Source organism: Rhamphochromis sp. 'chilingali' (genome assembly GCF_963969265.1).
Source record: "Rhamphochromis sp. 'chilingali' genome assembly, chromosome: 15".
Lineage (NCBI taxonomy): Eukaryota > Metazoa > Chordata > Actinopteri > Cichliformes > Cichlidae > Rhamphochromis > Rhamphochromis sp. 'chilingali'.
This window is the reverse complement of record NC_137942.1, coordinates 17,088,515-17,113,715: the sequence shown is the minus strand read 5'-3', so window position 1 is coordinate 17,113,715 and position 25,201 is coordinate 17,088,515. Positions and strand designations below refer to the sequence as shown.

Here is a 25,201-nt window from a genome sequence, read left to right as displayed (position 1 = left end):
TTCTCGAATTTTAAATCCAGTTATATCTATAAAATTGCTATTAATATGCTATTAATGAAAAGAACATAATACCAACAGTTAAAAAGTGTGGTGCAGGCAGTTATTATGTTTAGGGGGCAAATACTTTTTCAAACAAGTAGGTTTGGGTAGCTTTTTCTACTTAATGAAAGAAATCAACATTTAAAAAAAAAAAGATAATTTAAAAACATGTGAAATAACTATTATCATTAAAACTGAGTATGTTTGATATTAATAAGTATAAGTGGAAAAAAATGGAGACCTTTCAGCTGGCAATGAAGTGAGACTTTAAGTAACAACAATACTTTTTGATGAACGATGGACAGTTGAGAGTTCACTGGTCAATCACTCTGCTGCACTCAGATGGACCAGTGGCTGTTGTTACCTTGTCAAGTCTATTTTAGGAAATCTATCCATGTACACCTACCAGTTCACACAAAACATATATCCTTTCTATGACTCATTTTCAAGGTCACACCCTTGTGTTTTTCAAATTGAAAATCCCTGAGCTCAGTTTTACCCTGTGAGTCTTTGAGATAAAGAGATCAACACAGCGGGACCACTGTAGAGCTGCTCATGGCACCAGTGGTCTCATTATTCTAATTCTGCAGCGTGCTGTGATTAGCAAAGGGTCCAAATGAAAGATGTAATGTGACCCATGTGGTAGAGTAATGTTTTATATAGAAATCCTGCACATTAAAACGACCATAACATGAATGCATTCATTGTATTCCATTTGACATTATTGTGCAGTAACTGAAATTGAAAGCATGTAAAAGGGTTCAGTTTAAGGTCACGTACTTAGACACAGACACACAAACACCCTACAACAATATATTACTGCTAAGTTAGAGCAAAAGAATTTTAATAAAAATGGGTCTGACCAAAAACAAGTTTTATTGAGTTAGTAGGTGGAATTATTTTAGCCTGAAGTACAGACGCCTAGCCTCATTAATGGGCCCTTTTCACACAACTTTCCTCATATGTCCCCAAAGAAGACCATTTTCAACCTGTTTTCAGTCATGTGAATAAATGTGCCATTACTCAGCACCCACTCTCACAATAATTTTCTCTCTTTCCATTTCTGTCAGTAGCGTTCAGATTCCCTCAGCCACGCCTTCCTTTCTTTTATCCTGGCAGCAGTGTTGACACGCCATTTGTCAAAACAGCGCTTTTATTGCTTTTACTTGGTCACATTATTCTCTAATTATAATCTATACTTGTGACATTTGCACAGCCATTTCTCCCTCATCTTGATATTAGCTGTGCAACAAATCATCAGGCTCATATAACTGCCTACCAGGTTTATATGTGACTGAACCTACCTGTGCTTCTATGGATAGCAGTAATAAAAAAAAAAGATGTATATTTATATAAATGGATCAGAAATGTGTTTTGCCTTCATCCAGTACTAAAGTTATAAAACCTATGTTGTTAAATAACCAGATTAATTTGATGTTAGTGTAGTCTGGAAGCTCAAGTTGAACTTTGGAAAGTCTACTTCCAACCCGAGGAACAGCCGAGCCCTACGGTCAAATATTCAGACACACAGACAGAGAAAAAAAATATTCATCAGTGGATTCCAATGGACCCCACTAGACCAGACTATGCATTGATTTTTTTTTCCATCTGTTCCCTCCCTCTCCTTCCCTTCATTTTAAACATAAGGCGATTCATTCTTCAATTCCCAGAGCTAATCAAAATGTTATAAGACCAGCTTCCACTATGAAATGCAGCATGACTGCGGATCCCCATGTAACTGAACTTCTCCATCTTCAGTCACTTTTCCTTCTTTGGGTCAAAGGTTACCATTATTTCCAGAAACAAATTAGATGCAGAGAAACTGCACTGGGAATGATGCCTCAGGACCAAGAAATATCGTATGTGTAACCTGAAAAAACTGCTGCAGTATTAGTAGCTTTAGGAATGAAGTATTAGAACCTTAAAAAATGTAACTATTATAACCTAACACAATAGGCCATGTGAAAACCTGAATAAATTGCTGCTAATTCTTATTATAGGTCATTCAGCCCTCTTGCCTTTCCTTCTCATATCTCATGATATTATTGTTGTAATAAGTATATTAATAAATACTATATCACTGGGAGTTATTTGAGAAAACTAATGTCACAAAAGCCTGGATGTGCTTGTGAAACTGGATTGTTTTATATAGCAGTACACAGACTATTGTTTGCTGTTGGCCATGACAATAAAATGGTGCAATGCTTTTATAAAATGTTCTACGTGCAAAAAACAAAAAAACAAGGGGCGCTCGTAGCTGACTGCTACTTACGTCATAATAAGCTGTATCACATATTACTGGGCTTTTGTGGATATAAATGAGAGGCTATTGTTGTGAAAGTAAAATGATAAGATGTTTTCGTAGGTGCTGTAGGTGCGTAAAAGCAAAAAAAAAAGAAAAGAATATTAGCTTGTTGCTTCATGGTTGCCAGGTAACGTGATGGCATCATGATATATCATGAATAACTGAACTTTTGTGGATAGAAATTAGATGTTCATGTAAAAAATTATACTGTGCTTTCATTAGGAGCTAGATATACATAAACGCCCATTGTTAGGTGGTTGCTAAGCAAGATGATAATGTCTCAAATAGCTGATACACTGCACATGTGAACCTTTAAGGACCAAAGATGTGCCTGTGTGCAAAGTTTTCAAATTCTGATCATATACAAGGACTTTGCAGCCACAAAAGCAAATAAACACACAGCCAAAGGGATTTCCTTTATTACACTAAGATACTGAACCAATCAGGCATAACATTATGATCACCTGCCTAATGTTGTGCTGGTTCCCCTTTTGCTTCCAAAAGAGCAAAAAACAACAACAACCAGCAATAACTTTATTTGGCAATTTGAGCTAAAGTCTTTTGGATCGGACCACAAGAGTCAGCCTTCGCTACCCACATGCATCTATGAGCCTTGGCCCGCCCGTGAACCCATCCATGGTTCACCACTGTCCCTTCCTTGGACCGCTTTTGATAGATGCTGACCACTGCAGATTGGGGAACATCCCACAAGATCTGCAGTTTTAGAGATGCTCTGACTGAGTCGTCTAGCCATCACATCTTAGCCCCTAAATCATACATATCTATATGCTTCCCCATTTTTCCTGCTTCTAATGACAAAAATGTTCACTTGCTCCCCATTATATCCCACCCAATAAGAGGTGGAACAATGAAGAGATAATTAGTGTTATTTACTTCACCTGCCAGTGGTCATAATGTTTTGGCCAATTAGTGTATAACACATCAGTGTGCATCAATTACCGTTTCTTCAAAAAAAGGTGGAAATTTTATCTTTTTAATTAGTTTCTTGATATTATAATTCCACATAATGTTAGGTTTTAAAACTGCTTGCAATTTGAATATCTTCCTAATTTCAGTGGATTCTTATCATGTGTGCACGTGCCAATTTGTTTTGTTTGGAGCATGAGATGAACTGGGACAGCAGGCCTGCTTTGGGGGAACAATTTGTTTGCTTGTTAGCTTTAAGATCTTGTTTTATTTAGATGCACAAATCTGGCAGTGGCATGAACTCCAGCTCAGTGCCTCTGGGAAGAGGGGCACACGCCAAATGAAGCTCTTCCAATTGAGCCCACTTGGTGAGCCTTCTACACCATTCAAGCACGAGCCAAAGAAATATGTTTAATTTGTTCAATTTATTACTTTGTGTATTTTTTACTGCTAAGGACTTTACTTTTTTCTTTTTTAAAATCATATAACAAGGTTAAATAGAACATATTTCCCTTTTTTCTGTCAGTCAAAAAGTATAGATTTTACAATTTGAACTCAATAGCACCTTCGGAGTTGGGGAGAAAGTCTAGTCCCAGATATAAGTGCCAGCTGCAGAAATTGCTGTAAATCTTTTGTCCCTGTGAAATTATAAATAAAATATGTTTCACTAAATAGAAAAAAAATCACCTCTGAGAAGACCAGCTGGTGTGTTTTCACTGCACAATTTCCACAGCTGTGAGTTTTTACTTCTGGACAATAAATAACCAAAACCTTTTTGAACATAACAAATTAATCAGGGGATGAAAATTGCTGCTCTCTAAAATAGAATTTAAGGGAACATAATGGAATAAGAACAGGCTTGGTTAATCCTTTAACATCACAACTCAAAATTACCCCATTACAAGTCAGAATGACATTTACATTGGTCATCAAGGGAGGATCTGTGAGTGACCCAGCAGGGATCTTCCACTGATCTGTACAGAACCTGTGATGAACCAAGTGGAAATCTAGTTAATTTCCTTTTGATTCATGATTCGTGTGGCTTACATGTACCTAAATATGCATTAAAATAGATTTCTGATAATCAAACAAACAATCCATGTAATTTGAAAGCCTAAAACGTCTGCAGCTCTGTGCAGCGATTATTTCTTTCTTGTGATTTTATTTATATATAGTAGAATGTACAAATCCTGACAAACAAGCTATTACTTGCTACTTGCTGTTTGCTTCAAAAGCAACATGCTGTCAAAGACTCCAAATGTCCAAGCGCATTTAAAAAGAAATAAACAAGATGATAGCTTGATAAATATGCCAACACATTTGGGCATTATGTGACTTTTATTATGTGGGAAGTACATTTCCTTCTGAAACAGAATTTCGAGGAAGCATTTTGGGTTGGATTTATTTTTTTCCTCTGATGCCAGTAACCAAAAACAGAGTTACAGTAAATGACGACTTTATGCTCACGCTTCAATTAAGGTTTCCATGGACACCGCTCCAGCTCCATATTACCCTGTGACTCTTGGATGTCAAAGCAGGGATTTACAAGCACCTTTTCTTGACTGTAACAATGCCACTGAAAGACTTCTGACCTAAATGACAATTTTCCATGTTTCTATAAATTTTATAAGAAATAGAAAGGACTCACCCGCTACCACCTCAACAATAACAACAATAATAGTCATGGCTAATTCACAATTAAAATTAATTTCTTGTATTTCTTCAGTTCGAATAATTTTTGTCTAAAACACTCGTTCCTTCATCCCTCTATTGAATGTCCCAGTTTAATTTACCCAATTCCTTATTTTGATAATGATCTAAAAGAACACTTCAAGCACATCCAGTAGGAATACATACCCATTGCCCTCCGTGTGATATAGGATGCACAATGTTTCAGGTAGTTCCAACGCCCTCTGGCTGTGTGCGGGGGACTTGCAGCCTTACAGGGTTTCAGCATACAGCTTTTTATCCCCGAAGCTCGCCTTTCATGTCACTAGTGCTACTTGTATGTGCAGACGCAGCCAATCTCTTCCTCATGACGCCACCGAGGTTGGGCTCAGAGGGCTTCGATCATAATATTTAACACACCCACTCTGGATGGACACTTGGAAGGAAGACAAGGCAGTGCTGAGAGGAGAAATCACAACCAGGATCCCACACACCTGCCGGCCAGCCTGCCAAGCCAGTCTCTGATTTGACTTCAGCGACGTTTGCAGACAGCAGCAGCTTTGTGAAGAAGCGGGGCAGCATCCAGGCATCTTGCAGCGGATCACCTGTTATTTGTTTTTTGGTTTTTTTATTATTATTATTATTATTCCTCTTTCTGTTTATAAATTGATCGTAAATGTTAGGAAACCTGTGCTTTTGTGGACTACGTTATATCAGTGTCATCCTGTTACTTTCCTCTGAAGACAGTTATGACGCGGTTGACATCTCACTCCGTGCTGGCAGCGACACAGGGAAGCAGATTTGAAGAAGACTATTGATGCTTTTAGCAGGACCCCACTCCCTTCTCTTAGCCTAAGATACATCTTCAGTGAGATTTATTTAGTCACTCGTCCTCCTGACACTATAGGCTATCCTGCTCAACAAGGCAATGAATGAAGAGCACTTCCTGAGCCAGCAAAGTGTCCGGTCTTTCCACCTGTCTGGGAATGAATCGTTGGGACTGTTTTAAATATTAAACACCGCACATAAAATGGGCTTTTTAAACATAGGCTGACGCTCATTATGTGTGGAGCGATCATAGAGAATTCCCAAAGTAACATCGTTGTCTCGTCCTCAGAAAACAGTGTTAGACACCAATGTCGGTGCTGTAGCTAAGGTGCGCTTAAAGCTTGCTATAAAATATATATTTATAGAGGCTAAACATGATCTTGTTTCGCAAATTCAGAGTCTTGATACTTATGGTGTTTTTGGTTGCGTGCACCATGCACATCATGATAGACTTGTTACCAAAACTAGAGAAGCGGGCGACGGGAGCGGAGAGCGGGGACGGCGGCTGCCAGTGCGCACACCACACGGGCGGGGAGTCGCAAGGCTGGGGGAAGCAGCGAGCCAGGACGGCGGCTGAAGTCGGCTGGCCTAATAAGCACACGCTGCGAATCCTGCAGGATTTCAGCAACGAGCCGAGCTCCAACCTCACATCGCATTCCCTGGAAAAGATCACCACCGCCGGGGACAGGGCGGACTCTTTCCGGCGGATGAAAACGTCGGCGGGGAAGGCAGATGACCACAAGCCGCTGATGGGAGACGCAAGCGGGGGTCGGATCGTCCCTTCCCGTGCTGTCTCACGACTTTCTCGCCTGTTTGAGCATCCTTTATACAAGGTTGAGCTTCCGCCTCTCACGGACGATGACACTTTGTTTAACGTCAACAACGACATCAGGTTTTATCCCAGAGCAACAGGGAACCAGGGATGGTAAGCCGACGAGATTTAAATTAAACTTGTGTGATTTAAACGAGTCCATGAACAGCTAGAGTGCTCTGACTTCAACATGTTTGCTCTATTAAGAAGTCATTTTGTCACCCAGGTCTTTTACTTTTATATAAGGTTTAAAATCACTCCTGTTCTATTCTATCATGTCCATTCAGAACAACAAATCTATTTTATTTCCTTATCAGTCTTCACCTCTCTCTCTATCTATCTACTTTCTTTGTTTGAGCACCCAACTTGGCCTCTGCTTTCCATCATGCTGGATTTTGTTTTCTTTTCATTGTCTTGGATTATCCATAGCCAGCCAGGCAGCATTTTGTTTTTTGTAGTTTGTTTTTTTAAAAACCATCTGTTATAAGCTTGTATTGTTCTTTGTCTACTCCTTCACCATCACTTATACCTTCCCACTCTTCTCCTCACTTGCTTGTCAGGCACAATGAGGACGGAAACGAAGACGAAGAGGAGTTCTCTCCAACTGAAGAGGTGACAGCAGAATCCTACCCCAACTGGCTGCGATTCCACATCGGGATCAACCGCTATGAGCTCTACTCCCGACACAGCCCTGTGCTGGATGCCCTGCTGAAGGACCTGGTCACACAAAGGATCACCAGCGTAGGTGAGTCAGTCAGCTATGCTGAAAAGGTGTATGTGTGGGTGTGTGAAGTTGAGGATTTGATGGGGTCTGCAGTTAAACTCTTTTATCTGGTCTGTGTTGATCAATTTCTAACTGTTAGATTCTGTCCTGTCATTTTGGCCTACAGCAGCAATGTCCCAACTAACTTAAAGATATTTTCCCTAATTATACTCAAGGTTCAATGTGAAAAATGCAACTTGGGAAGGCTTTTTCACCTTGGTATGAACAAAAAAAAACAACTTTGGCATAAAATTTGAAAACTGTAAAAAGTGGAGTGCCTCTGGACCTGCTTGTTTTTGTAATGACTCCTAAATTATTTGAAGTGTAACAATTATATAATCAGGATTTTTGATAGAAATTCATTTGACACTCTTACACTGGAAGGATAGTGCTGTATTCAAATTCCCTTTTGTTTTTTGTTCCATTCAATCACAGTATTTCACTGAGATCTGCATTGTGTCACTAAAAATTAAAGTGGAGCACCAGGAATTTTTTTATCAGAGAAAAAATAATAAATACAAAAGTTGTAGGGTTTTTTTTTTTTCATCTTAAATCAGACAAGCTTAATAACTGGGAAAAACTGGAAGAAACATTTGAGGAGAACTTCCTCCCCATCAACTCTGAATGTCACAACATTGTTTTCATTTCTAAACATCCATTACTCTCTTTTGGAAATGCTTTTCTTTTAAAGCAGATTATAAATGAGCGCAACAGTAAGAGCTGCTAAAAAAGTTGTTGTTTTCTCTATGTAATGAGATCAGATGTTATAAGGCAGATGTGCATTACATTGTTACCACTGTGGCCAAACTTACTTTGAGTAAATGTGAGTAATAATCATGACCACAATCCCAAACTGAGACCATTTGTTCCCTTTTAGGATGAAAATTTTTGTCGAGGTGTTTCTGATGTTTTTGTTGTTGTTCTTGTGGGGAATGTTAGTTACTTATGCCTATTTAGCCTCCAATACTTGTTGTATTTGTCTGGTGTCTCAATATTATTACATCCTCGTTCTCTCAAAGAACACTCACAATTTCTCGTTCTACACATCTCCTTCACTTTAGCACTCTCTCTACCTTTAACCCTTCTTTTCTGTTTTTCAACAAAAGACAATATAATTGCTCACGGCCAGACATACCTACAAAGATACTGTTTGTCTGCAGTGAAGCAGTGCTCTATGTCTGTGTGGCTTTATGTGTGTTTATATGTCCGTGTGTGTGTGTGTGTTTGTGTTAGTGTGCACGCCCTGGAGGCATGCATTAAAACATTTGTGCCCCATAATTAGCACAAACACTTAGCTGTCTCAACAAAATGACAAATCAGACACAGCATTAGAAAGTTTTCTTCATCAGCATTTTCTCCTCACTAGTGCCCCCCCCCCCCCCCCCACCCCCCCTTTCTTCCCTCCTTTGTGTCTGTCTCTCTGTTGGGGCAGGCTGTGGCCTTTTGTTCAGTCTTCAGCTGCACTCATAAATCATACGCACAGTAACATGAGGTGATACAGGTGAGAGCAAGATGGATTTATCATTGCTGCATGAGAGGGGGAATCTCAGAGCGTTGGGCGAGGCCTGGAGCATATCTGAAAGACCTGCGAGCAGGAAGGTGTAGAGAATAAGACAGCGACATCGATTCACTTGTGGTCTCCTGGAGAAACAGAGCAAGATAGATGGTTAGATCAACACAAATGCATACTCTCGGGCACAGCTGAGACAGATGGGAGAATCTTAAGAATGTTTTGTTGTGGGTTTGTTGCTGTTCAAGTCATGTGTGATTGCACGTCAGTGCAGAGACAATCCAGTGAAACAATCAGCCAAGCTTTAGCGGGATTTTTCACTGCGGATTACCTTTTTCTAGTTCTCGATTAGAAGGTGGATTTTTATGAAGGCCTGCGCTGAGCAATGAATTCAAGAATTGTGGCTTATGTGTTCAAGGTCATGGCATTAAATCATAGTTCAGTCATTTGCAATCTCTTAAAGGTTTTAGATCCGTTGTATAGCTGCACCAAGTTTGAGGATTACTCTAGGGTGCTATTCACTTGACCTGGCTTCAGCAAATCTGTCATATGTGAAGGCCAAATGCTCTCAGTGTATTTTTTTTTAGCTTTGCATTCACTCAGCATTCATCCTCTGTCATAAAGAAAAGGCACTGACCTGAGGTTATGTAGGTTGTACTGTTGTGTGCAACAGTGTATGTAAAAATCCAAAAGCTTTTGAAAATGAGTCACGGTAAATGGAGAGGCTTGCCAGCACTGAGTATGATGAATTCAGACAGACAGAGCATAACAGAGAGAATGTGAATACAAGGATGACATATCCAACTAAAAAGAGAGGGGGGAAAGCAGAGGAACACACCGTGAGAGCTCTGAGAGAAACAACAAGAGAGTCAATGAAGACAAAAGACAGCTCGGTGCAGGGGGTAGAGTGCAGTCAGCTACTCAGCCAGCAATCCAGTCAGTAAGTGGGTCCACTACAGGGGGCTTATGTGGATATTGGGGTTAGGCAGAAGTGCTGTGTTGTGTAATATGATCAAGTTAATGCGCTGTAATAAATGGGCAAATACCCGAAAGCTTGTCCATTGTGACAGAAACACAAAGCAGTTGGGCAGGCCTGGCGGTCTCTTTGTTTGAGTCGAAGGAAAGCGGGAATCTCACAGTGAGCCTCCATCACCCTCTGGGAGACACCATGGACATGACTGATAGTCAGTGACATATGCCCTGGCTCATCTCCCTGAGTACAGGAGGTTAATTTGTCTGAATGAAAAAGGAAGTCGCTACAGTGAATCCAGTGTGCACAAGAAACTTGCTGACAATGTGTTCAATTCATGAAGGCTTACAGACAAACATCTGGTGAGACTCATGTTTCTTATATTATGTAGCTTGTAGCTAAACACGCATGGATGGAAGTCTACATTTAGGTCACTTTATTGGACAAACGGACAGATAGTGAGGGGTCGATTGAAATGGAACAACAGGTTCAGGCATCCTGGAGTCAAACCATAATAATGTGCTATGTGCCTAAAATATTCTCAGCAATGTGCTCCTGTTGAGGCAGCGTGTGTGAACTTTATGTACTAAAATTGAAGGGGCTTCTTTTCCTCAATCACTGATATTTTGTCATTCTCAGAGCACCATGTTCTTCTAAAGTTGCATGCATGCTGCGAGAACACACAGTCGCTCTTTTCCATTCAGATAAACTGTCCGTTTCATGTTCAACCCTCTGTTAAATCCAGAACTAGCCAGAGTTTTTAGCAGATGCTCTTCAGGCCACTTTTTGCTCTCGGTCACACCCAGCTCCTGACTGGCACGATTGCATTTACAGTGTCTAGGAAATTGGCCAGCAGATGTGATAGTTCTATTATGCATTCATGCAAAATTGCATTTTTCCATAATGGCAAATAACAAAACAGCTGTGCATGTTTTGTTTTGTTTGTTTGTTTTGAGTGCATCCATGTGTTTGTGCATGTATGCTTATGCCTCAGACAGTTTAGTTTAGATGCTGATCTAACAGCTCATTTTGTTTCCTCCCAGCCATGAAATCTGGAGGCACCCAGCTGAAGCTGATCATGACTTTCCAGAACTATGGACAAGCACTGTTCAAGCCTATGAAGTAAGTAACACATGAAGTGACTGCATGACAACACAGGTAAACTACATTTTATATACGTTAGGTGTAACAATTGTTCCTGGAACTTTCTTATTAAACATCTAACTGCAGATTATACTCTTATACAAGTTTTTCTATAAAAAGTCTGTTTGATACACTCAGCTTGATTTACCAGTTGCATATGTTTTAAAGAGGGCAACACGAAGTCTCAGATGAATAAGTGCCAAGCACTGTCATCGCATCTCACTGCGTGTTCACCTACACATCTCCCCTCCTCCCTCATTTTTTTGCGATCTTCTCCTGATGGGGAATTGTCTGTCTTCTTTTTTAATTAACATCAGCAGGCTTATGTGTTAATTAAAACGAGCATTGAGCCATCGTGAAAGCGTCTTTGGGGAGGCATACATACTGGCAATGGCACATTGCATTTGAAAAAGAAATACCCCCACCCCCTCCCTCAGCTGTCTGAGTTTTGCCCAATGAATTCCCATGGCGACATGGATAAACAGCGTCCAGGCCAACTGGGCTGCGATCAGAAGTAATTGCTCACGAGCCAGGTTTGATTGCTATGAAACGCTGAATGGTTTTCTACATGAGAGCCTCAGTGGAGAGTATTAGATTTTGAGAGAGAGAGGGACAGAGGGAGGAAGGGAGAGAGGTAAAGCTTTACAAGTTCATAATGTCATAATTCAACAAATCGTACAGGTGTAGTTCAGGATGGTTCTTTATTTCAATTGTACCAAGCCCTTTACCACATAAGCCAAAGTCACATAAATAAGAGGAACAGTGAAGGATTAGGAAAGCAGACGTGTGAATGCAGTGCTGGCTTGACAATGAACTGTGAAAAGTTTGGAACTGTTTTCTTGGACTGATTTATGGTGAGAGAGCCTGCAACATGTTTTCAAAGTTTATTCAGCGAGTGCAGGTGTTCAAACTCTTCATTTGTCTTCTTTTTACATTAGGGTAGTGGCACTCTGTGTGCTCAAACAACTGGTCATTGTGTCCCAGCTTGCCAAATTATTTCAAGGTCAATTAGTGGATGAATTTTAGAACATGTGGCACTGTTTGCAAAATTAGCGTCAGAGAATATGTGGTTCAAAGCACAGCGGTCTGAGGATGTATTTTAAACACAGCAGGAGCCAACACCCAGCAGGCATCATCTAGTCATAGTCAAGTAAACTAAGTTTGGTGATTACCCTGGGTTTCTATGTGTCTGGCTGGGTAAATCTGATATTACTGGTCTAATCATTCAGGGGCTGCTGCTAGGTAATACGGGCGCTTGCATGGGTAGTATCTAAGTTTAATGAAGTAATAAGTCAAAGGAAAGGGGAAGCTTAAATATTGTCAGCAGGGATTTGAAATGTTACACCATCCACCAAACTTTAAAATGCTAAAGAATCTGTGATGTCTTAAAGTAGATAAGTAAAGCAGTCAGTTGCCATCAGAAACAGTTTTGACAGTTTCGGAATCACATGCTACCGATTCCCACGGCTCCTTATTTAGCCTGTCATATTTTTTATTCAAGCCTCTTGCTTTGACTGTCACAAACTGTCTCAACTGTTTACAGATGTTATACAAAATTCCACAGAGCGAAAATACAAAAATATCAGTGCTTACTGAGAGTCGTAATGTAGAAACATAACCTTTGTCTCTGCTTTTGTTCAAGCACGGTGTGGCATTTTGTTGTTTCTGTCAGTGCACTGATGTGTCCCACTTTTATTTTAGGAACCAGTGCATTCTGGGTACAGTAGTTCAGTGCTTTCTTGTGTCGACTTGTTTTTCTTCACCTGTCCCTTTGTGCAGCATCAAGTGGTGCATCAGAGAGACTTTGATGTTTCAGGCCTCCTTTGAGCCAAATGCAAATTTCTACACTGCCATAGGCCAGGAGCTTGCACAAGCTGACAGCTTGCCAGACACCTCCACAAGATTTTCTTTTTCCTGTGCAGAAAAAGTGTCAGTTTTTTGGGGTTTTTTTAATCTGTCTAACTGACTTTATAATTATGTTTGATGATTTAAAGTATGATCCCAGATTGGAGTAGAAGGTGCTAATTTAGTCTTCAAACTACAATTTGTTTTTCCCCACAAAAAGATTTCATTACTTTTCCCTTTAAAGAGACAAATGTGTGTAATATCCTGCATTACCAAGCATGTACAGATGTCCTTGGTTTGGGTTCTTGTAAATCATATCTAGAGCCAAACGGATATGTACTGTAAGGCCGGAGTTTTAAGGCTGATATCAGTATTGGGTGATTCCAACACATCGGGTGATATTTTATTCTTTAAAACATAAACAGATTTTTGTAACATTTGTTATGTGTAGTTATTTATTTACTTGTTTACACTCTGCTTGACTCTGCTCAGCTGGTTGTTGTGTTTATACAGTAGCATACCAGGCAAGTTGCAGAGTACCCCCTGGTGGAAAGACTCTGCAACGTCAGCACTAATAACGTGGTTGAATGGTGTTTCTACCAACTCATCTTTACTTTTTAAATTTTCATTTATCAGTCATTTTAAATGCCGATACCAATAGATCAACACTTAGTCTTTTATCATATGCAAGACATACTTGTCTCCAAACAGACATGTCTCCAAATAAGTATGAAATGTATGAGTCAAAAAGAGTCCAATTTTGGTGGTGTAACTTTGTGGCCATCTTTCCTGTAGCCAGTGAAAATTGATAGAAAATAGATTAAAGAAACTGAAGTTAGGAATATAAGATGGTTGTAAGATAAAATGTTCTAAGGCTGTTATGGAAATAGGGGAAACTGGCTTGACGGAGTACTGACAATGAAAGAAAAATGAGTAGTTGTGGTAATCCAGAGGGTTGGGGCGAATTTGTAATGCCAACCTGTCAAAGAACTGGGTCCTCCAGCTAGAGCCATGTTTACAGGCTGAGAGAAAATACTCCATGCCAAACCTCCATGTCTGTCTGGCTTATGTCCCTGGTCCCCTGTCCTTCCTATTCCCTGTCAAGATCCCGGTTACAGTGTGTATACAGAGCTATAATGTTTATGTAATGCTAAATAGATTTGTCAAATGGAGGTTTGAAAGTTTGAGAGAGGAGGTAAAAGCCTCTGATATGCAAAGAAATAATTGATTTCTCCTTCACATCCTATCTGACAGCTCTGTTTCGACTCCCTCCCTTTGATGTTGTTGATAGTCTCACATTTCAGAATGGTTTCAGAATTGCAAGAATGATACTGATTACCTTTGATAATGTACAAACCTCAGTCCTGTTGAGAGCTGTTTTATGAAGGCATAAGTTTCACTACATGTCAACACATGAGCTACAAGATACTGGCATTCAGCAACCACGGGGAATCTGAATATGTCCTCATCTGCATGAACTGAATCAAATTTGACAAGCTTTGGCTCTTAGCGTTAGTAAAGCCAACATGGTTGGCTCAGAAGCCTCATAGCTGCAACACCCAAGAGGCTGTTTGGTTTTTATCATCCAAAGGCTGTTTTATAACCACAGGTTCATTGTAGCCCATCATCATCCTCATAGCTGCTGTACGCCTACTGTTAAGTTATAACTGATATTTCTCTATGGATCCTCTCTGCAGATGGAGAATTCTATTAGGGCTAAATCCATTTAATGTCCTCTAAAGAAAAAAAACTTCTTGCTGTTCTTGTTATTGATTTGACTGCAAAAGATGAATAATTTTACTATTGATTTACATGTATTCTTGTAAAGTGCTGAAGGGTATTGTTCAAAAACAGATGGCTTGTCATTGTTGTGGGAGGTTTAATGCTGGACACTGCCTACAAATAGTTCCCTTATACAAACCCAACTATTAATAGCTATTATAGCTATTTTCTGTAATTTTGAACCAAAAAGAGACAACAGTTATGTTCATTGACTCAGATAATGAGCATCTTTATACCAACTGACAGTTCACTAGCAAGGACCCCGACCACAGATGTGGATGACAAAAGTTTAATAATGATTGCAAAGAGCTAGGCCTGAAGCTGATGTTTGGGAAAGGTTTCATTGAGGATCGGGCCCAGGTCCTGATACATTTGAGAGAGTCTGACAATCTGATAACAAGGAGAGGAAGAGGGGACCATGCAAACAACAAGAAAGGGGTATGTGGTATAAATGCAAGTAGGACTTTGCAGACGTATACCTAGAAGGGGGGGGGGGGGGGGGGGGGGGGTTTGGGGGTGCAGTCCAGCTCCTGAAAAGGTAAAGTATTTTCAACAAATGCAGGTTAATAGATTTGTTTATGCTTGCAAGCATGAACTCAAAGTGCACACCTGTAACTATGAGCATAAACACAAAAAACCCTCTGCAATTCAACACCATGACTTAACTGAAGCCTTTTCAACAATTTTGGTGGAAAAGGCAAAAACTACTTTTGAGATCTTATCAAGTTTTCTTGGTCTTGGGTTGTTCCTTTGTAAACATAGCCACTGTGGGCTCGAGAATACTGCTGGCTCTAATAAGATGGACAGATATTGAGAGGTGCCATCTGAGCTCAAGGTTCTGTGAACAAACACAAATCAGGCATGTTACTACAGACAGATGTTCAGATAGCTGTAGCGCACACACACGCACATACGCATATTTACAGACAAGCTGCAAAGAGAAGGACTCTTTGGGGGTTATAGAGTTCGTGCTCCTGCCATCAGGGACGGCTGGTACTGGAAAATCCGCGAGCAGTGAGCCAAGCTGCAGCTGTAGCCACTCACTCAGAGCTGTGGGTATATTACAGAGAAGGTGATGACTGCAAGGCCACACTCTGCCTGCACACACAAAAGAAAACTAGCTCATTCACTTCCTACCACTCACCATTTAGCACTCCCCTAATGATTTTCACTGTGACAAGTCAAAAAGCCTTGAAGCGCAAAGAGAGACTTTAAATGTGATGAAACGTCAAATCTTTTCACATTAACACCCCTGTCGTCTCGTCCGTGATGAAGTTTTCTATGATGATTCTGACCTCAATCTTGCATATTATGAAAAGCTTCAGCTGAGTTGTCAAATCTATCTTTTCACTTGCTGATAGGTTATGTAAACTTTAGCTGCATGATTTAGTGGCTTTATCAGCCCTTTCATATGAAGGGCACTTGGCGGGGAAGGATTCATCAGGTTTTCAGCTGCCCCTGCAGCACTGTCTTAGGTGCCAGGGGACAGAGCAGCACCTTGGGATGCCAAGTAATTTGTCTGACTGGGATGTTGCAATCAATGAGAAACTGAAAAGAGCTACTGTGGTTAGATCATAAGGGAACAGAAATAGAGGAGGCTATAAATTTCAAGTGAAGTGTGACGTACGCCCACTATGTAGTTTGTTCTGGAGGTTTCTTTCTTTGCTAAGTGTGTGTATGTGTCTGTGATTGGATTGTTTTTAATGTAAGAATTTATCATTCATTCAGAATTATTTGTGCATCTATAGAATATTGAACAAACTGATATTCAAACCGTGTGTGTGTGTGTGTGTGTGTGTGTGTGTGTGTGTGTGTGTGTGTGTGTGTGTGTGTGTGTGTGTGTGTGTGTGTGTGTGTCAGAAGAAACACTATGAAAAATAATGTAAGATTTATGTGGAAAAGCTGATTGCATTGTGTCCAGCCAAAGAAACGGTTATATGTTGTGCAACATTATTGTACAACATTTCCTAGTTGTGTTGACATTCATGTTGACGCCATTGCTTTTTTTGTAATGTTGTGAAATTGGTTAGTTTTTTTTAAGACACATTGGAGTGCTATTAGTGTACAGATTCGGTTTTAAAGTGAAAAATTAAAAGCACTGAATCTCATTGTTCTGGTTTATTGTGCAAGTATTAGGCAAGAACTAGCTTCTGAAACAGATTGAAAAAACAATAGTAACTATTTTAGCACTTAGGATCTGCTGTAGTGAGATTTAACGATGCATGTTACCCAATTTGTGTATGATCAAAGTTCCATTTAATTTAGCAATAAATCAGCTTGCCTCTTGCTGATTGGCCACAAAGAGGCACAACACAACACAACATAATAAAATACAACAATCACAGTGTTGCCCTCTGGCACATTTGCATGATCACAAAACCACTTAGCTCTTCGCTAATTAAAAGCACAAGTAACTGATCAACTTTCTCCCACTTCAAGCACTAAATTGGAAGGAAAATGCAAAGCTCCACCTAGTGGTTGGAGGTATTATCAGAGGTATCACTCCAGCTGCAAGCAGCCATCTACTGTAGAAGTGGCACTAAGTGTGGTCTTGTGCTGCTGTAGCAAAACTCCATCAAGGTTAATTTAGAGATGCGCTTCTGCATATCCTGGTTATAATGAGTGGGTATTTGACCTCTGACATTAACATGGCATTTTCACCAGAGAACCGCTGCTCACTGGATATATTTCTATACCACCCTGACCATTCTCTGTAAACCATAGAGATGGTTGTTTGTGAAAGACTCAAACTCACCTGGCACAACCAACCATGTCAAAGTCACCTAAATCATCTTTTATCTAACTTTAAATATCAGCCGGCTATTTTAACCATGTCTGCATGGCTAAATAAATTTAGCTGCTGCCATGTAATTGGCCTATTAGACATTTGTACTAACAATCAGTTGAAAAGGTGTACCTAACAAAGTGGCCATTGAGTGTATATATGGACGTTTAGGAAACAGTGGCATAGGACATTGAAAAAGATTGCAGGTTTTGCACAACAAGCAACGGTACTTGGAATAAAATGTACTTTTTAAGCCTATTTTACCTTTAAGTGACTGTTGTCTAAATGTAGCAGTACCACTGAAGTAGTAAATGTACTTGTAATTTCTTCTCCTGCTATAAAACTTTACATTATTCTGTGTCATAAGCTGAGGAACTCAAACACAGAGAAATATATTGTACTCTGCAAACGACATCTGCGATCAAACGTTATCTGGAGGGTTCTAACTGTCTTTTATGTTTCATTGTCTACACACACACAGATATACACGCTCAGTATTACCGTGTCAGGCATTCACAACATCTGTTTTTCATGCAGCTTTGTACTCGCAGCCAGGCAGCCTGCAAGGGCCTGAACCCAGCGACTCTTCTTCAGGCTCTGAGCATGTCTGACTCCTTCTGTAGGTCTTTAAGATTAATTTGTTCTTTAAGCCATTTTAATGTGGCTCAGGATTGCTTATATTACAGAGGCTTTTTCTCCTTTCCCTTTCTCTATACACCTCTTTTATCCCCTATCCCCCCTTTCTTCATTAGATGTTGTATCAAAAACTTTGTGTAGTCAAGCTTCGGGCTGATACTATCATAAAAGTTAATACTAAACAGGGATTTCTATCTCATACATACATTTCCAGTATTTTTCTTTTGCACTCAGATGTGCTCTGATTCATATTTTTCTTTTCTATGAAAGCAAAACCCCTTAAAGAAATTCTCAGTTTCTCAGCTACACACTGTGTTGAAGCAGAAAATGTGGGTTATTTATATTTAGACGTTCAAATTCAAAGTCTCTCTCTCTCGATGTGTGTCTGTGTGCTGTGTAATCAGTGTGTGGGCTCTTTGATAGGTTGACCTTTTGTAGGCTGTGAGATGAGCTGGTTAATTAGTGCTGTACTTTAACAGCTGTACAGCCACCTGCCTTCAGTAATTTATCACATTTTCCTAGTCATCAGCACACACTATAAGCGCTGTTTGAGTTGGGAATGTAAGATAGCTTAGTGAGGTCTTAGCAGAACATTTACTGTGAAATGATTTGATTGAAGTGTCAATCATTTCTGTGTGTTCTGTTTATTATCTAACTATGTCCCACCAATAAAGGAAGTGTTTGGGTGCCGCAGCACTTGCGGCTTTTCTGCATAATTACCACTGAGTCACTTAGTCTTCCATTTGTTTGCTGGACGTTCTCAAAAGAATCCACTTCTTTTCATGTCCCTCGTTTCTTCTCGTGTCTCGCTTACTTCTGGGTTCTGTCTCACTCCGGTGTCTGTTCTCGATTCGAGAGGTCCGCAGTGTAGCAGCTGGCACCAAGCGGGCCTGCATGTCGTCTCAAATCTCAAGTAACTTATTTATTTATTTATTTATTTGTTTTGACAGGCACACTCTTGTAGGCTCCCAACACAGACACTAAAACGCAGAGGACCGTCTTATTTTAGACTCCCGAGTCTTAAACTCCCTCCCCTTCACGTCCTCCCTGCTCACGCACACAAACTTCACATAAAGACTGTTTTACTAGGTCAACTCCTGAGGAAGTCTTGTTTTCATCACCATCTCTCCCTCCCTCCCTGTCCATCCCTCTCTCTGTCTCCACCTTCCATCCGCGCTCCTTTTTGGACTTGTTTGTTTGATTTGCTGAGGCAGTACTAATCCTCGGCTTGTCACTCGCCTCTGTTTAGAGCCTCGCTGCTCTGTATTTTTAGGTTCTCTCCATTTTCTCTCTCCCTCTCTCTGTTTAACAAGTGTTTAGGCACTCACAGCGTAATGAGGCAGAGCTGCGAGTAGCCTAATCGTAATGCGATTACAGGCCAGCCGAGTTGCAGGAGATGACTGATGTTTGATTGCTTAAATGGTCATGTGTTGTTGTTTTTTTTAACCACATTGCAGCAACAGCACATTCTCAGCTGTCAGCAGTTAACTCAGTGACTACAATGCATTACCATCATCCAAAGCCACGCTGTGAACACATTTACTCACTGTTACACTTCCTCATGAGACAGACCCTCATTTTTGACAAATAGGTTTTAAATTTAATGTGTAGATTTAAAAAAAAAAAAAAAAAAAAGAAAGTAAATATTTGAATTTCAGACCTACTACAAGTACTTTTGCATCCTTGCCTCTAGGTTCAGCCAGTGCATGTGCTATACCACGTACAAGCATATCATATTTTTGTAATTATGTATTCTTGTTGTGGCTCCTGACATTGCCACTGCTGTGCATGGCAATGTTGATCATGTGTGCTAGCATATCATTATAGTCCAAAATACTAGATGGGGGGAATTCCTAAGCTTCCCGCTAGGAATGTCGCTGCCGCATTTGTCCTGAACGCTGGAAATTCATTTCCCTTCAGGAGGTGATTTCTAGACATTCCAAATAAACATTTCTTCGTGAAGCAAGAAAAGCAGGCCAGGTGCTGAGTTCCTGTTGGGGTGCTTATTGTGCTATGAGCAGGAATAGCTGTTGAAATTACACAAAATTGCATTGTTTATCTTAATGAGTATGCAGGAGCATGGTGTTTGATTGAGGGAGCTTTGCAAGAGCTGATTGTCAACTAAATGCTTTGGTGACTCCACAATCTGAGACTAAGACCCAGCATTTATCTTAACACAAAAGATAACCACTCGCTGTGTGACATAAAATCTTCCAAGCCTTAACATTTTTAATCTCTGGTTTTGCTCTAATAGGAGTAATCGTTCAGGCTTAGATAGAAAGAGGACTATTCTTCTTCTGTTGTTTTCTTTTTTTTGTTACAGCTGTTGGTGAATGACACAGAACACTTGCTTCATTCTTACTTTGTCACTAACTCAACTGTTGCCCTTTAACAATGGGACCACATGCATCGCACCACCCCTTACAACCGAGCACCGTGATTAGATAACGACCTTTCCCAGATAGATCTATCACAGTCCAGCTGAATGCCTCTCCGAACTCAATGAATGAAACAGTTCTTCAACAGAGAGACAGAGAGAAAGCACTGTAGCTCTGTAACTTGGGCCTTTTGTAATAGCACACACAGAGGTAATGCATCCATAGTGGGTAAGGCCTGTGCTTGTCTGGGCCTCTGCCATCCAAGGTGGCAAATAGACCATGTGTGACTCCTCTGTTCTACTGACAGAGGTCAGGAGAAGAGGAGAACACAATCATTGTTTATCAATTATACTAGAGGAGGGAAGGAGGGTTCTCCCTGCCTTTGCCCATTGTCAGAGCAGGAAGTGGGAGGGGCTGCAGCCAGGTCTGGTTTCACCAAGAGGCAGGAATTTGATCCAGGGGTTTCCTGGGCTTCCTCCTCCCTTCTCACCCTCTTACCTTCCTTTTTGCAGCTCTGGCAGCGGTGATGCAAACAGAGGAGTCTCTGTGCTAAAGGAGTAGGGAGACTGAGGCAGTGCTGCTGCTGCTGCTGCTGCTGCTGCTAGAAAGATTATTCACACAATGACTGCAACCTTAGATATCTGAGATCAGTCACTCTGATGTTTGTGTATGTGTAAAACTTTTTTTTATTTTACTTTTGAGAAAATAACATTCACATCTGTTTAATCTCCTCATGTTATACAACTTTTTGGGGAACAGAGCATCAGTAAATATAGACAGAGACTGGATGTATCCACAAACGGGGGCAGACTTACAATTTCACATGACAGCTGACCTCCAAGTGGACCCATCAGCTAGTGGTGCTTTGAGCCATGTCAGCATCCTAACAAGTTCATATTGACATCATAAGATGCTGACATAAGCTGCTGATAATTGGCAAGTATGGCATGGAGCTTGAATAAAGACACTATGTAACCAGCACAAAACAAAAAATACAGCAGTGGCTGATGAAGGTCATATTTTGCCTTAAAATGGCGCTAAAGGAAACTGAGTCCACCCGGAGGATGTAGTAATCACTATGAATTCTGTGGAATTATGTGGACATTCCGCTTATAATGGATGTAGTTGAGGAAGAATCCAGGGATAAAGTGATTAGGATTCCTCCTTTAGGCACCTTCTGCTGGGTTTCCCTATTATCCTTCATGGAATAGTATTGAGTAGTTCTTAAATAACAAAAATGTAAAAAAAAGAAAAAGAAAGAAAAGAAAAAAACCCTGATTATGGAGGAGTTGATTGACTTTGCTGTCTGTTTGGCCATAAATTTTGCAATTTATTCTCTGCATTCTGTGCAAAAGTACTTTTTCAGCCTGGGAGAGAGGTAAAGCAGTAAAGCAGGGTTCTTTATTGAACTTAGTAAAGGCTGTGTTTTGGGGTTTGGTGCTTGGTGGTTGTGTTATTAAGTTAGTAAGGAAAATGTATTTATATAGGATTTTTCATGGATGAAAATCACAACGTGCTTCACAATAAAAATTATGAAATAAAGATATAACATATCCTAACAATGTAAAGCACCAGAATACAACATAAAACAACAAATGAAAAGGTTTTCTGTATAAAACATTTCTTCAGATGCTTTTTATAAGAGTCAGTGGAGTCTTTAATGAGTAAAGCCCAATCCCCATGAGTTTTGAACTGAGTGTATGAAGCCAGCACCAACTTTTGATCTGTTCTGATCTTTTGTACCTTCTTCTAAGCTATATAGACAAGAAAGACCAATTAATGCTCAGAGAACACATCATTATCACTAAATGTTGCATTTGAACACAACTTGCAATATGATGCATGAGCAGTAATAAATAAAAAGAAAGTTTTAGAATATCTTGCTGTAATTCTTTCATTTTTATGTTTGACCAGGTCCTCCACTTCTTTTCTTCTCATTTTCATTAGTCTCATAAACCCATCGATGTCTCATTGGTGCACTTAAATATTTTGTTGTGTATCCTTTGAGCAATGTTTTCACTAGAAACTGAATATACAGGGGTCTACCCGAAACGCGTCCTTGGTTTTAGTGTGACATCTCCGCCTCACTCCTTTCACATATAAATTAACTCTTTTTATCCTCAAGTGTTTTGGATTTGGGCCATCCCACTTAGCTCGTACACAAGGATAAAATGCAGCCCTTGGAACTGTTTTTCCAGTCCTTTCCCCACTTCCTCTTTTGCGCTGTCACCCACTCATGACCACAATGACATCTCTCAGCCACCACTTAGCCTCTGATAGATGGTTTCTATTTAGGAAACGACATCTGACCACAAACCACTAAGCACAACAAGACTGTTGACAGGTCTAAATAGAAAAGTTCAGCTGTGGGAAAAACAAAGCACGCACACTGTTGGCTCGAATCGGGGGCCTCGCCCACAAAATAGCTTTCCGGATAGACTTTTTTGATTGCTTTTTTCGGCGTAGGTATCAAAGTTTTTAGCTTTATGTAGTTAGGTTTCACTCTGTGGTGGAAAAAGCACTGAAAATGACTGATAGGACCCTTAAAAACTGAGCTGTTTGTGATGGATGAACTGTTGGGGCTTGTAACTTTTAGCTCTGAACAGAACAGGTTGTTGTGAATCCCCCAAAGCTTCTCGAGTAATTAACAGTCACATTCATTGGGGAACTGAAAAATACACAAAAAAAACATGGGAAAAAACCATGGGACTACTTAATCAAATCACATTCACGGTCATCCATCACTAACAAACCTCACATTGGACTAATTAGGAGAAATAGTACCAAATCCTTCAAGCTATTATAGACCAAAGTCTTCAGAGATTATCAAAAATAAACCGATGCCAAGTTTCTCTGTCGGTCTGCTGCTGTGTGCATGCATGTTTGTGGCTGCTTTAGTGTGTGTATATATGTTATCATCCAACAATCTTTGCGGTGTGTTCACATTCAGTTTAAGTAAACACAGATGGGAAAGGGAGTGACTGGCCGGCAGCCACAGTGTCCTTCAGGATAAAATCAGAAGACGGAGGATGAAGAGAAAAAGAAGAGGATGATGGAGATGTGTTTGTGGATTCATGGATATTTGGGTTATAGCTAGAGCACCTTAGAGGATAATTACATTTTATTTCAAACCCAAGTGTATTTCCCACTACCAGCATGTGGCTAATGAGCCAGCATAGCTAGTGTGTCCAAATTTAGCCCACAGAGCCATAATATCTTGTGGGTCATGCCAAGTTGAAGTAAACTCATTACCTTTTAAGGTCATCAATTTTGCACTTTGACTGATAACCAGTAGAGAGGAAGATCATTTTGGGGCAGTTGAAGGAAGATCTGCAACTGCAGCAGGTGATATCAAATATAATTTTATACAAAGAGTGAGTATGAGTGTGTATTCTTATCTTTGGGTCAAGATAATGCGATTGCTTTGGATGGGACATCTCTAGATATTCACCCCTACAGATGATAAGATAGTGGACATCCAAAATGCTTAGACAATCCAATTAACTTCTCTTGGCCAAGCCACACAGGCATGTCCTAGATGAGCGAGTGCGTGCGTGGATGTGTGTTTGTGTGTGTGTTGTTGGGGGGGTTGTACAAATGTGATGGGGTTGTGTGGCTTCAAAATTAATGCTTCCCAAGATTTAACATAATTTTCTCTAATTGCCATTTGCTGTTGAGCAACTACTTAGCAATAATCAAATAAGTTCTTAATGGTTTGTACCGCAGGCCACTCAGGAGGATGGACCAGCTTGCCTCTAAGTGGATGATTTATATGGTTTTGGAATGTATTCCTTTCACTGCACTTTTTCTGACTCCGTCACAAGCCAATTTGCAGTCAGGGAGTCTGCCTTGAATTTTGTCTGTTTCTATTCTGTCAGAGACGTTTTCTTTCCCCTTAAATAACCTCAATTTGTTTTTATGAATGCTGACATGCAGTCATCAAGACCTTTCCAGTAAGACGCAGCATCAGGCAAAGTAAATAGGAGATAATTCACATGGTGAATTGTTACTGCTCCCTGTATCTTTCTCACTCTTTCTTTTTGCTAACTCTGCAGTTTCTGCACCTTACTGTCACTCTCAGACTTCAGAGCTTCAGCTCGTATGTCATGCTGAATACTGAGGCTTGTTACTCACTCCCTGTGAGATGAAGACTTGGTAATACCCATTGATTTTTTTTTTTCTTTTTTAGTTGCCAGCATAAACAAAATCTTGCGCACACATGCATACAAGCAAAGCTCATAAAATCCTCATCGATCCCACCAGGCTATCCAGTTTGTTTTGATTATAGAAGTAATGTTGGGCTTTGCTGTTAGCTGACCTTTTTTTTCCTTAGTAAGACCAGAGTGTCAAGACTTTACCACATCACAGAGTTCTTTGAAGCTTCAGTCCCTCCCTATTCTCATCTCCTCTTTCTTCACAATTTCTGAAGCTCTGAGGGATAGAGACAACTGGTAGAGGCTTGAGCGGGAATTTTCTGCTGAAAGACTGTGAAGGGTCTGTAAGAATGCTCTTTGTGACTTTTTAGAGTGTGGGTGTGCGTGATATTTGCAGTGGTGTGAAGGGACTGTTCTTACTGTTCCTAGTCAGTCTTTACATAAATCATGTCATGGTGGATACACATGCAGTTAGGTATAGCTGTCAGTGTCTTGAAAATGTTTTTGAAACAGGTGGTTTTGGAGCTGCCGTTCAATATTCAGCAAGCCTATTTATGTAAAAAACATACAGAGGAAGGTGAAAAGCAGACTGTCAGTATGCAATATCAAAATACTCTAGCATATTATGAAGCTTATTGTTCTAAACCTTCCCACGCT

The 25,201-nt window shown here is 40.2% G+C and overlaps 1 protein-coding gene across 1 annotated transcript in view; it reads left to right on the top strand.

Annotated features, from left to right (window-relative positions):
- The first annotated feature begins 5,297 nt into the window (after positions 1–5,297).
- Positions 5,298–25,201, top strand: part of fam20ca (FAM20C golgi associated secretory pathway kinase a) — a 48,233-nt gene continuing 28,329 nt past the window's right edge. Inside the window, exons 1-3 of the mRNA XM_080905370.1 lie at positions 5,298–6,692; positions 7,139–7,323; positions 10,865–10,943. Coding sequence (XP_080761496.1) covers positions 6,142–6,692; positions 7,139–7,323; positions 10,865–10,943 — 815 coding nt within the window. The 5' untranslated portion in view covers positions 5,298–6,141. The remainder of the gene's footprint in view (positions 6,693–7,138; positions 7,324–10,864; positions 10,944–25,201) is intronic.